Source organism: Haliotis rubra, unplaced genomic scaffold (assembly GCF_003918875.1).
Source record: "Haliotis rubra isolate DU_JTF1 unplaced genomic scaffold, ASM391887v1 Scf303, whole genome shotgun sequence".
Lineage (NCBI taxonomy): Eukaryota > Metazoa > Mollusca > Gastropoda > Lepetellida > Haliotidae > Haliotis > Haliotis rubra.
The window spans coordinates 336,346-350,610 of NW_025766973.1; the positions used below are offsets into that span (position 1 = coordinate 336,346).

The 14,265-nt window shown below is 39.8% G+C and overlaps 1 protein-coding gene across 2 annotated transcripts in view; it reads left to right on the forward strand.

The window, feature by feature from the left end:
• LOC124282777 (cytochrome P450 3A24-like) overlaps positions 1-13,990 on the forward strand; it is a 113,012-nt gene extending 99,022 nt beyond the window's left edge. The window contains exons 5-14 of one of the 2 annotated variants that reach the window (XM_046718805.1): positions 2,948-3,064; positions 4,069-4,157; positions 5,006-5,154; positions 6,423-6,556; positions 7,340-7,430; positions 8,484-8,641; positions 9,687-9,775; positions 10,652-10,789; positions 11,743-11,899; positions 12,865-13,990. In XM_046718805.1, coding sequence (XP_046574761.1) covers positions 2,948-3,064; positions 4,069-4,157; positions 5,006-5,154; positions 6,423-6,556; positions 7,340-7,430; positions 8,484-8,641; positions 9,687-9,775; positions 10,652-10,789; positions 11,743-11,899; positions 12,865-13,035 — 1,293 coding nt within the window. In that variant the 3' untranslated portion in view covers positions 13,036-13,990. The remainder of the gene's footprint in view (positions 1-2,947; positions 3,065-4,068; positions 4,158-5,005; positions 5,155-6,422; positions 6,557-7,339; positions 7,431-8,483; positions 8,642-9,686; positions 9,776-10,651; positions 10,790-11,742; positions 11,900-12,864) is intronic. The other variant, XM_046718806.1, reaches the window with a different exon arrangement.
• The last annotated feature ends 275 nt before the right edge of the window (positions 13,991-14,265 follow it).

Below are 14,265 nucleotides of genomic sequence, written 5' to 3' on the forward strand. Positions count from 1 at the left end.
CCTATTGAATAAAGGTAATGCTGTTGGATAAATATAGAGCTGTCCCGATGCTAACCAAGGATGACCTAACAGGTTGAAGTGAACCGGCTGAGTCGTCAGTAGCACTGTATACTCTCATACAGTACAACCAGAAATTATTGAGAATTTAAGATTGTCATTGTTTTAAAAATTCACTCATTACTCACGTATTAAATGTGAATATTAGTAGAACATAACTCCAGATTCAAAGACAGGTGAACAGTTAGTAATTTGTCAAATCACCATGGGCAGCAATGCAGGTTTCAATGCGGCGGGGCATACTACTCATCAAAGAAGTTAGAAAGTCATGGTCCACCCTGTCCCAATATCGGACCACTTCTTTTATTTCAGCAATAATTGTCAGATTTTTCTTATTGACACTTTCCTTCATAAGTCCCCAAGCATTTTCTTTTGGATTTAGGTCAGGGCTATAGCTTGGCCAAACTAATAATATCATATTTTGGGTCCGAAACCAGGCCTGTGAATGCTTTAAATGATGTTTTGGGTCGTTGTCCTGCTGGAAAATCCAAAACATTCCATGGAACACGTGAGCAGATGGAAGTAAATATCCCTCGAGAATATCTGTGTACCGCTCACTGTTCATATTCCCTTCAAATACACAGAGGGGCGTTGCCCCTAACACAGATATGCCACCCCACACGTTAAATTTCGGACTGTACTTCGGGCGCTGATACAAAGGTTTTTCAGTTTGCTTGGTCCAGAATTTCAGTGTATTAGGAAACAGCCATACAGAACTTTCATCTGAGAAAATCACATTGTCCCAGTTATGCTGTAAGCACCAGTTCAACCTTCGCTCCTTTTGTTCAGGTTTTCATGATCGGTGATGGAATTCCTCGACTTTTCTGCCAACCCATTGCATGCAGCTCAGTTCTAATTGTCTCCTTACAGACAGCCACAGTTCCTCTATCAATCATATCCAGCCTTAAGCTTTTCTAAACTCCTTCATTTGTTTTTAGAAACAAGAATACCAAGCCGCCTCCTGTCACCGACAGTCAATTTTCTGGGCCTACCTGCGCCTCCCTGGTGCTCAGTGCCATATCCATTTGCAATATTTTTCAAAACACGATAAACAGTGGACAAAGGGATGCCTGTTCTACTTGAAATCACTTTACCTGATCTGATGTCCTTGTTATAATACTCTAAAATCAACTTCCTCTTCTCTAAATCATCCATACTGAGGATCACTGAAAATGTCGTCTGCTAGCAAGTAAACAAAGGGGGATAACTCTTCACAAACTAATGAAAAAGGATTAACGGAGTTGTCTCTCTTGAATGAAACCAAGCACTTGATAGCTGGTCAAGGTTGTTTATACTAGAAATCCAATTAAACATATTCCTAAAATTCTCAATAATTTCTGGTCATACTATAATTCTCTTCTCCCCAGCAAATACCCTAAATGTTCTCACTGTTGATTTAAGCGAATCAAGCGAGGGAGCAATATCACGGTGGGGGACACCAGAAATGGGCTTCACACATTGTACCCATATGGGGAATCGAACCCGAGTCTTCGGCGTGACGAGCGAACGCTTTAACGACTAGGCCACCCCACCGCCCCAGGTGAATGAAGTTTATCACCGATGGCCGTGAATAGTAGGGCTAAGTGGCAGTGCTCTGTAAGCAAGACTGCTGAAGTATTTGGTCCTCCCCCACACTAAACTACATGGTACATGTGGAGACTCCTTGAGCAAGTTGCTCCGCATGCAAAGTAGTACACGGGTACCCGATAGGATGAGATATTAATGCTCCGCCTCTCTTGAAAATAAAGCATTTTCAACGTCATTCGAAGAGAGATACATCATGTATCACAACACATGGACTATCATACACACTATATGTTTGGTAATGTAACAGTGAATACATACTGTATGTTTGGTAATGTTATAGTGAATACAAACTATATGTTTGGTAATGTAACAGTGAATACATACTGTATGTTTGGTAATGTTATAGTGAATACATACTATATGTTTGGTAATGTAACAGTGAATACATACTATATGTTTGGTAATGTTACAGTGAATACATACTATATGTTTGGTAATGTTATAGTGAATACATACTATATGTTTGGTAATGTTACAGTGAATACATACTATATGTTTGGTAATGTTATAGTGAATACATACTATATATTTGATAATGTTACAGTGAATACATACTATATGTTTGATAATGTTACAGTGAATACATACTATATGTTTGGTAATGTTGTAGGGAATACATACTATATGTTTGGTAATGTTATAGTGAAAACATACTATATGTTTGGTAACGTAACAGTGAATACATACTATATGTTTGGTAATGTAACAGTGAATACATACTATATGTTTGGTAATGTTATAGTGAATACATACTATATGTTTGGTAATGTTATAGTGAATACATACTATATGTTTGGTAATGTTATAGTGTATACATACTATATGTTTGGTAATGTTATAGTGAATACATACTATATATTTGATAATCTTACAGTGAATACATACTATATGTTTGATAATGTTATAGTGAATACATACTATATGTTTGGTAATGTAACAGTGAATACATACTCTATGTTTGGTAATGTAACAGTGAATACATACTATATGTTTGGTAATGTTATAGTGAATACATACTATATATTTGATAATGTTACAGTGAATACATACTATATGTTTGGTAATGTTATAGTGAATACATACTATATATTTGATAATGTTATAGTGAATACATACTATATGTTTGGTAATGTTGTAGTGAATACATACTATATGTTTGGTAATGTTGTAGTGAATACATACTATATGTTTGGTAATGTTGTAGTGAATACATACTATATGTTTGGTAATGTTGTAGTGAATACATACTATATGTTTGGTAATGTTATAGTGAATACATACTATATGTTTGGTAATGTTGTAGAACATAGACTTGAACAACTACCCAATTAACAAAAGTATTTTCTTGGAGAAAGGCGCCAATTGGAAACGGCTTAGAAACATTGTAAGCCCTACATTCAGTGGATCCAAACTTCGCCTGGTAAGAACATTTTTCGTTTATATATTTATTCAGTACATTATTTCAGTCCAAGAATAGAAACTCTTCTCTCTTTTCACGTATGAGGAACCTTGGGTCATGGGAGTGCCTGGGGAGTGACAATCCGCCTTTTTTCCATTAGTATTATCTGGTCCTGAAGGATTTGATGGGGATTCAAGCGTAATATGTTTTACTTTGAGTGGATTCTTCTACAGTATAGACACATTATTTTATGGAATTTACAATTTTACCACTTGCTCAGACGTCGGACATCAACATGTGTAGTTGATAGGACTGGCAATACTGCTCAGAGAGCTAATAGCAGTTCTGTACACAGAGTTGTTTCCCTTGAACATGATGACATGAACGTAGATCTACATCCCGTTAAACATTTACCATTTGCTAGTCATTAAAGCCGCGGGTGTATGTTTGCTGGTGTTGGTTCACACACTCATCAAGACTGCCAACAGATCTTCATCAGATAATATCCCGAGAAGATCCGGGTTAGAATTGATCTTCAGTAGCCCATGCTTGTCGTAAGAGGCGACTAACGGTATCGGGTGGTTAGGCTTGCTGACTTGGTTGACACATATCATCGTATCCCATCGTATCGATGCTCATGCTGTGGATCACTGGATTGTCTGGTCCAGACTCGCTTGTTTACAGACCGCCGCCATATAGCTGGAATATTGCTGAATCTGGCGTAAAACTGAACTCACTCACTCATCATATAATAGCAATGTATTGCTGACTGGTGTATTTGAAAGGAGTGAACAATTCAAGCAAATTACATCCTAGATTTGCCCTGTTTGTGATAGTGATTTCACCTCACTCACTCACTCACTCACTCCAGTAGTCACTCACTCACTCACTCACTCCAGTAGTCATGTTATTCTCAGCATTGATGATCAACCTGCAGGCATTTAAGTAAATATACAAATGTATGATGTGGAAACGATGCATGGGTGAGTATTCTTTTAATATGTTATGTTTAATATGTATTTCAGATGTGCGACCAAATAAACAAATGTGCCGATATACTTACAAATAACTTTGGTAAGGCGGCAGAATCAACCCAAAGTATTGATGTGAAACGGTAAGTGTTTACTTCTATTTATCACGAGTCACATCTAGTTTTACATTAACACTCACATCTGATACAACACTATTATCGACACAACATCTGAGTCACGTTTAAACCTTCTATGAAAACTATGTGACCATGAAAGTTCTAATGTCACGGTATCGCAAAGCATTCCTCGTATTGGACATATATATTTTCTAAAAATAGGGGAACCTGGAGTTTCAATTTGGATAGAAAGTATAAACGTTTCAAAGACAGACATCTTATGAACGCACCACCATTTCTCTTTATCACCACCCCTAAACACAACGCATGGGATGCACGTACAAACCGCAGTAGCCCCAAACACGTGCATGGGGTGTCATTCTTGATTTTGACGGTTTTCAAGAAGGTCGATAAATCACCGTAGACCATTAATTTTGACAATCATCTTGCATCACACAGTTGTTAGTGTTTGTTTCTTGTCGTTTTTTTGTTTGAAGATGAAAATCGTACACATGCAAATTTCACGTATTACACCAATCATCTTTCAAGAGCGATAGCTGTGCAAACAACTATGGCCTTACGCAAGTGCAAGTGGTGATGCACTCCCAAAATTTTCATTGTTATCATATAAACATCGATTGACTCCCATTTTTTCAATCGTGAATTAAGTTCCCCTACTTTTTAAGAGTATATTTGGCCTTTTGTAACATACATACATACATACAACATACATACAAACATATCCCTGTCTATGTAGAACAAATGTGACTGAACTGCGGTCACTTTTTGCGTCTTTTTAAGATTACATGGCGTATGGACCGCACGAATGTTTTGTTTAGTTGTTCAATAATGAAAATATGTGGACTTCATTACAGATACTTTGGTGCATTCACAATGGACGCCATAGCAAGCACAGCGTTAGGGATCGAAGTGGATTCCCAAAGTGACTTCAGAAATGTGTTCGTTGAGCAGGCCCAGAAGTTATTACAGGAAGGAACGCAAAGCCCTATCATCATGATTACTTGTAAGTTAAGTGAATAGAAAGTTGTAGACGCCCGTGAAGATCTGGGTTGGAATTGGTCTTCAGCAACCCACGCTTATCGTAAGGGGCAAAGATGGGATCGGGTTGTCAGGCTCGCTGACTTGGTTAACACATGTGATCGTGTATACACGGTGAATATCGATGCTCAGGATGTTGATCACGGATTGTTTGGTTCAGATTCGATCATATGCCCACCGCCGGCACATAGCTGGTGCGGCGTTAAAGAACAAACAAACGAGAACGCTGTAGACATTACCAACCCTTGTTAGAAATTGCGTTTGTCATTTCTTTAGCATGTCCACAGACAGCAGACGTTTGATCATGTGTTGTTTATGAACACAGGCAGCGGACGTTTCATCTTATGTTGTCTGTGAACCCTGGCAGCGGATGTTTGATCATGTGTTGTTTGTGAACCCTGGCAGCGGACGTTTGATCATGTGTTGTTTGTGAACACAGGCAGCGGACGTTTGATCATGTGTTGTTTATGAACCCTGGCAACGGTCGTTTGATCATGTGTTGTTTATGAACCCTGGCAGCGGACGTTTGATCATGTGTTGTTTGTGAACCCTGGCAGCGGACGTTTGATCATGTGTTGTTTATGAACACAGGCAGCGGACGTTTGATCATGTGTTGTTTATGAACACTGGCAGCGGACGTTTGATCATGTGTTGTTTATGAATACAGGCAGCGGACGTTTCATCATGTGTTGTTTGTGAACACAGGCAGCGGAGGTTTGATCATGTGTTGTTTATAAACACAGGCAGCGGAGGTTTGATCATGTGTTGTTTATGAATACAGGCAGCGGACGTTTCATCATGTGTTGTTTGTGAACACAGGCAGCGGAGGTTTGATCATGTGTTGTTTATAAACACAGGCAGCGGAGGTTTGATCATGTGATGTTTATGAACACAGGCAGCGTGTTTAGGGAGTGAAATCCAAAACCCAAAGTTCACAAACGTTATTAATTTATTATAATGATTTTAAGTTATGACACATCTCCCGACATGTTATTTGAAGGATTTTCTCAAATCCTTTTCTCTTCATAAAATATTTGAAAATTGCAAAGTATATATCAAAACCAGTCTGAATAAATATTTGAGTAGTGTCTGAACAACAAATGACAAGTATTTCTGTTTTATACCGATTCCATTAATGGTACTGCACGATCAACTTCAGTAGAGTTGGCAGCTGGACAATTATTGTTGAACAATTATTGAACAATTGCTGTTAGATTTCACTTTTATTTCCAGTTTTGTTTCCCGAACTCACTCCCTTGTTCAAAGCTCTTGGTGTTAGCTATTTTCCAAAGAGCTCTCTAAAGTTCTTCACGAGGGTATTGAAGGAAATGATTGAACAACGCAAGGCTGATTTAAGGGATGGAAAGGTAGGCACACGAAAGGTGGATTCAGAAATGTGTTCGTATACTGTGTTCTCACTGTGCATTTACCGGATGAGCTCACAACGCCTTATGTCTAGAGCTCTACCCGCTGTCTACAACTGAAACAACCAGTCACAGGCTATGGAAAATTTGGTTGACGGGTGCTCCAGTGGCCTACAGTAAATATTGCGTCCATGAGACGTGTATGTAAGCGAGTTTTGTTTTACGCCGCTTTTAGCAATATTGAAGCAATATCAGGACGGGGACACCAGAAATGGGCTTCAACACATTGTACCCATGTGGGAATCAACCCGGGTCTTCAGCGTTACGAGCGAACGCTTTAACCACTAGGCTACCCCTCTGCTCCAGGCGCGTACGTAACCTATGAAATCGAACCCAACTTTCGACCAGGATCTATAATTCTTGGTTTGTGCCATTTGGGGTTAAACACAATGGAATGCTTCTGGAACCTCCATAACGACTTTCCTTTCGATGTGAAACCGATGTGTCGTCACTTGGCTGAAATAATATTCGAACCGAACTCACCCACTGCTGAAAATGTATGTCACATCTGAAAAGAACTGTATATTTATAACGACAGTGTCACTTCAATGTAAATGTGATGTGATAAAGATTTCTTCTGCGTTTTCAGAAATTGCATCTACCATAAAACTATCATTTTGTTTAATCGTTATTCATAATATTTGAAACTGGGATTAAGACACACATGTAAGACACACAATGGTTCTGATGGATGTGAGATCATTAAGATCCCTGATTCTGTTGTAGCCGAAAAGACAAGACTTCTTCCAACTTCTGATGGACGCAGAGGATGACGGGACTGATGATAACCCCAGTCAAAGTGGATCTCAAAGCAAAAGTTTGTTTCCTCTGCTCCTTGTCGTGAAAGTCCTACAGTGCTGAGTTGGCGTGTATATTTTAAAGAAGGGACAGTCAGAGTGGATCTCAAAGCAAAAGTTTGTTTCCTTTGCTCCTGTGTCGAAAGTCCTACAGTGCTGAGGTTGGCTTGTATATTTTAAAGAAGGGTCAGTCAGAGTGGATATCAAAGCAAAAGTTTGTTTCCTCTGCTCCTTGTCGTGAAAGTCCTACAGTGCTGAGATGGCTTGTATATTTTAAAGAAGGGGCAGTCAGAGTGGATCTCAAAGCAAAAGTTTGTTTCCTTTGCTCCTTGTCCTGAAAGTCCTACAGTGCTGAGTTGGCTTGTATATTTTAAAGAAAGGACAGTCAGAGTGGATCTCAAAGCAAAAATTTGTTTCCTTTGCTCCTTGTCGTGAAAGTCCTACAGTGCTGAGATGGCTTGTGTATTTTAAAGAAGGGGCAGTCAGAGTGGATCTGAAAGCAAAAGAGTGTTTCGGTTGTCACACTACCTGTGTGTATAAAACGAGTCTTCACAATGTTGAGATGGCAGATCCAGGATATCTGTAGTGGATAAGAGTTCGGGGAAATAAATATGCCGTACAACTCAAGACAACATGCTTAACTACTTTCTGGAAGAATACGTTCTTACCATGATACCGAAGGCCCTGGTTCATTTTGAGATTCCCTACTGGGTACAACGTGTGAAGCCCATTTCTGGATTCCCCGCCGTGATATTGCTGGAATATTGCTAAAAGCGGCGTGAAACTAAACTCACTCACTTACATGAGTACAATGTGTGAAGCCAATTCCATGATTCCCCTTCGTGATATTGCTGGAATATTGCTGAAAGCCGCGTCTAACTAACCTCACTCACTAGCTCACTCTCTATTCAGCAGTTTTCAATAACTTATAACTACAGCCAACTGTACTTATATTCGTCCAGCCATTTGTTGAGCCCTAAACATGTTCCGTTCATTAGCAATATTTTGAACTTTGTGTTGCCAACATACCCAGGTGAACTACAGTACCAGGACACTACTTTTATGCATTTCAGAAATGACCAACGACGAAATAATAGGCCAGGCTTTGTTATTCTTCATTGCTGGATATGCAGGAACGGCCAAAACACTCCATTTTGTTGCCTACTCTCTGGCAACACAACCAAATGTACAACAGCGGCTCACGGAAGAAGTCGACTTGGTTCTGGGAGACGTATGTATTTTTTCGAAATTCCAAAACTTGTTTCTATAGGAACACACACGCACACACACACGCGCGCACTCACGCACATATGCAGCGACGACTATTACGCCACGCCAAGATGAATTTATGTCCCCAAGAAACAGCGCAGGAAACTCATGTCAGGTACTGTTTCTGATCGCTCTAGATCCTGACAATGGTTTTACATGATGAGATTCTGAGATCGGAAACTAGCACAGTGGGATCTTGACGACTAAGGGGCATAACTTTGCACAGCGAGTTGGCATTCGAAACTACTCGTGTCATTCCGGCAAGCCGGATGGCGTAGGTCACGGAAAGAGGCGAGTAGTTACGACTGCGCGAGTTGGGAGAAAACATTCGTGACCAACTCGTGTTATTCCGGCACAAGCCGATTCTTGGAGTTTACGAAAGGGGCGAGTGGTGACGAATGGGGAGAAAAGTATCGATGTCACATTAATAACAGACACCATACCTAGCTGCGTTGGGATCTGACGGGGAATCCTAATATATAGATGATGATGATGATGATGATGATGATCCTTTAGGAGATCGCATCGGGTGAACTTTATCTCACAATGTGAGAGAAGGATGGACGAACCAATCAATTATGAACGTTCTTCAATGTTTCGATTCCAAGTCCGAACCCTCTCGATTGAATGAAAACAGAAAAAAAATATTCTCGCTGGTACTCCTTTAGAATGTACACTTAGATGGCATAGCGCTCAGAAACGACCGGATGTCTTAAATACTCACAATCTTAAAGCTAGATTTTATCTTTTTGCACAGCACGATTATACTAGTTTACTCATTGTCTTAATTTATCCTCAATGGGCTAGCTGAAAACGTTCTGATAATCACCAGGAACACAAGTGGATACCGGAAATATACTTCCCACATTGGGGAATCGAACCCCGGGTCTTCGGTGTGACGAGGGAACGCTTTAAACACTAGGCTACCCCGCTGCTCCTAAAGCAGTTTTTAAACAAAAGTATTTAAATATTCACCCGTGTCCTGACATGAGACATTTGTCTTTCAGAAAACTCCAGACTATGATAATATTGGCGGCCTGAAATACATGGATCACGTGATCATGGAGACTCTCAGAATGTATCCTCCTTCAACTATGTAAGCAATTATTCATCTGATACCATATACCGGTTCTTTTTTAAGTCAGCGGTTAAAAACAACACCCAAAATGTTTGTTTGCTCAGTAATTGAGTAGAAATCAGAGCCAATACAGATCCAAATTAATTAATTCATTAATGTACTGATGTACCTTGTTAGGATGGGAAAGCCGCAATAACTCGGTGCGCCAAGTGGCTGCAAGAGTTGTATGATCCCCAGGGAGTTGAGATTGATAATAAGATGTGCCGTTGAGATTGACTTCTAATGATCGAGGGGAAAACTACCAGCGCCTTGAACATGCACTAGTGCGTGGATATGTGCGCTATATAAATATCCAATAATAATTTTTTTTTATTAATAATGTGACTGAACACTCCAAAACCTTAGTTTTACCAGTTTATGTATAGGTAGGACCAATGTTTTAGATGCATGCTTCACAAAGGTAATGCTGACCCTGAATCTCTTGATCTTTGTTTTATACCTGTAAGCTAAATGCTACATAGGACAGGTGTTGACACAATAATATCCCTGACTGTCGAGGATGATCCGTTTATGTGTGAAAGGTGAAACCCCGTGTCAATTCAAGCTCTAACATCCAACAATCCCTCTATAGCATCACAGCCACAAATTCGACCGGTTTGTTGACGTGTGAAACTCCTTGTCAATGCAAACTCTAACTACCCAATAATGCCTTGGAATACAAAACCTCTGTGACATCACAGCCGCAAATTCCCGTCTAATTGTCAATCACACTGTAAATGTAATTACATTTTTTCAACAGACATCCTCTTCGCTGCCATATTCTTTAATAGTTGAGGGGATAACCCTGTTTTCAATGGGAAACATGACTCAAACGCTCCATGTCCACTGTTACAGATTAACCCGTAAGGTAGCGGAGACTGTCGCCATCAAGGGTTACACATTCCCCAAGGGCTCTAGTATCCACATTCCCATTATTGGGATACACTATGACCCTGATGTATACCCAGACCCCACAAGTTTAAAGCCTGACAGGTAGGTGGCACTCCTGGCAAGATATTGACATGACATGAAGCACTTATTTTTTTGTCATGCTTCTTTTTCATGCAGCATGAAGTTCGATACGAGTCAAGAATCATGTTAATGTCTCTTATGTTTGTATGCTGTAAGTTAGTAGTAGTAGTAATAGTAGTAGTAGTAGTAGTAGTAGTAGTAGTAGTAGTAGAATAGAGTAGTGAGTGAGTGAGTTTGGTTTAATGCCGCACTCAGCAATATTCCAGCTATATGGCGCCGGTCTGTAAATAATCGAGTCTGTACCAGACAATCCAGTGATCGACAGCATGAGCATCAATCTACGCAATTGGGATACGATGACGTGTGCCAACCATTAGTCGCCTCTTACGACAAGCATGGATTAGTGAAGATCAATTCTAACCCGAATACTCACGGGTAGTAGTAGTAGTAGTAGTAGGAGGAGGAGGAGGAGGAGCAGCAGAAGAAGACGACGAAGAATTTGTATTTCGACTCTTATATGTCGTCTCGAAAAGCATTAAAAAGCGACCTGGACATCAGTCAAAGCGACAGACGGCTACTGACGCTCGCTCCCTCTTTCTTCTTACATACATTTTTGTTTACTGACAAGTAACCGGTTCCTGTGCTCCCAGGATTTACTTCTGTTCGTCCATCTGGTTCGTTTCCAGGGCTCGAAAATTCATGAAGTTCATTCGGGTTTTGAATGACATTTTTAAATGGTAGACACATACAGTAGGAATATGTTGAATTCATACATGCAGGTCTCATATGGAATAATGACTACAGGACATAAAAAAAGAGGTCATAGTTCTTCCTTTCAGGGTTGCTGTTGTGGACCTAAACTTTTGCTGCAGTCTGAATATATGCAGGAATCGCGCGTGTATGTCACCTTCTGGTGACATGTTCTGATCTGACCTTACAAATGTTCATCACAATGCACTATTCTTTCAATTTAGATGGGAGCGGAAATCCGAAATGGATCCCATAAGTTATCTCCCCTTCGGTCATGGCCCCCGTCAGTGTGTGGGAATGAGGCTTGCACAATTGGAGATGAAGATGGCGCTTGCCCGGAGTCTCCAGAAGATTCAGTTTGTGCCAGCGGATGACACTTTGGTGAGCTCATTATATAGGATAGATATTATGCTTTCCCCGTGTCATCGTTTAAGATGATGGTGGTTTAAACCCCCTGAGGATCACCAGTAGATGGCGCCAATCCAGCCATATAGATCGGACTTTATTTACGGACATTTTGGCAATATTAAATTCTGCAACAAGAACTGACCTTAACAAAATTTGTCATTTTCTATAAGACTACTTTCTTAAGGGACTGAAGCTATTAGTTTTCTGTTTGCAACCACATCTTGTAATCATATCAACGTTTTATCATAATTAAATCTCTGACAAAATGCATACTAGGTGACATGGGTGGAGTAATGTGTCAATATCGGGGTGATGAGCAGTGCATTGTCAACCAAAGATTAACCAAAGAGCTATCGTAACCTACTGGTTCTTGTCCTGTCGTAGGCGTCAGTCCATCTATTCCAGGCATGTTCTGGATAGAGGAGAGGTCTGGAGAAACAGCCAGCAATCACAGTACATAGTGCCTTAACAGGTCTGTCACAGCATGTATGTGCATCACGTGGGCGGACATTTCCTGCTGCAACGTGACGCAACGTCCCTGCATTTGAGCAAACATGACATCTTTCATTATATTGATGTGTGTTTCAATCAACATTGAAATGACTGGCAGCTTCATGCCGAGCCATTCCTGTCTGCAGCATTCCCAAGGCACATAGGCGTTGAGTTTAGCAAAAAGGGGCTATTTACGATAAAGTATAAACTATTTATGGTTAAACAAAAGTATCCTTTACGTTTGTTTTTGTTGGGGATTTTTATATTTGTTTTTGTGTGTTTGTCTTTTATGAGCTCTTGTTACCTGATCAGTTATTGTGTTCTGCATTCTTTGTGAAAACGTGTTTATGGTCCACACAAATTACTTTCTGAATACATTTACCACTAAACTTTGTACTTTGATCAATCAGTAATTGTAATGTTTCCTTTTTAACATCATACTGTAGGCTATTAAACTGTTTGGGGGTTATTACAGACTTCACTCGGAATGGACGACATCACTGTACACACAGGCACATTACACACCAAGAAGCCAATCATGCTCAAGGTCAAAGTCCGGTCAGATAAGTGAAAAGAGAACCATCAACAGAGTCCTTCGGGTTCTGGGCGCGCTTTGATGTTGCTCTGGAAACCCCTTCGTGTGTTTCAAGGCGAACCAACTATTGGCAAATCCCTGCAGAAGAAAGGAGAAATCATATAAAAACTCCGCAAATGTTTTCGTGTTTTAAAATCGTACCAGTAGCTTGTTCATTTCATTTAGTGAAATTGAAAACATCTAATGAATGAATGCCAGCTGAACATATCAGCAGCAGAGCGAATGAAGATTAGTTGCAAATTTTTGTATAGATTATAATTTGTTCTGACCAAGTTTGTTCAAGTGAACAGTAGTGTTCCACAAGGATGTGTCATATTGCCCTTACCCTCCATGCTCCAAAGTGGCCATTGTGTTGGTCACCACACCCATGTGAACAAAAACTAGGAAGACTGAGATTCAGATAGAGCAATATGACTTCTGTAAATATTCATATCGAGGCAGTTGATTATCAACAGGGAGTTGAATGACGATACCAAATATTTTAACCACTGATTTGGTTATAAGAAACACCAACCGAGGGTTTTTGTATACACGTGTGTTACCTTTTTTAATCTTACGTGTATTCAGTCCCATTTTATCATTGTTTTCTGGAAGATGTTTGAGCATACTCTAAGCACTCTTTGTGGGGAACACGTTCTGTTCAAAGTTTCTTTCACTTGACATTATTGTTTCTTTAGCTTGTGAACATAATTGGGGCTACCCTTGTCAGCGAGTCTTCATAATGTGAAAATGGAAATCGTTAGTGAAAACAATCACTGTATCGCAATCACATGTGAATGAAAGAGTACGGGCTCCTTTCAGATCAGCCTTGAGGTTCATGAACAAAGTTCTTTATCATTTATCGATAAAAACAAAACAAAAAACAGCCACCTCTTTTTTTAACCCTCAGTGAATCTGCTACGAACATGATATTTGTATATATGATGTACTATGAGCCGTTGGGCAACATAATTATGCAAATAAATTGCCTTTCAGTGCCTTACATGTGGAACTTTCCTGTGTACTATTGGCCTTTTTGGACAGATATGCAAAAACGTATCTGTAGCACGTTCGTGAATAAAATGTGAATACGTTTATAAATATCCCTATTCAGCGGTGTGTGGCTGTATGTGTGTTTTTTCTGTCTGTCTGAAAGAGTATGTACGTATTGTAACTTAAACAATATCAAAGATTTGTACCAGAACTTGTATGTCCATCCTAAAAGAACATTCGAAAGCAATACATACCAAATAAGTACTTAATTACCTTCATT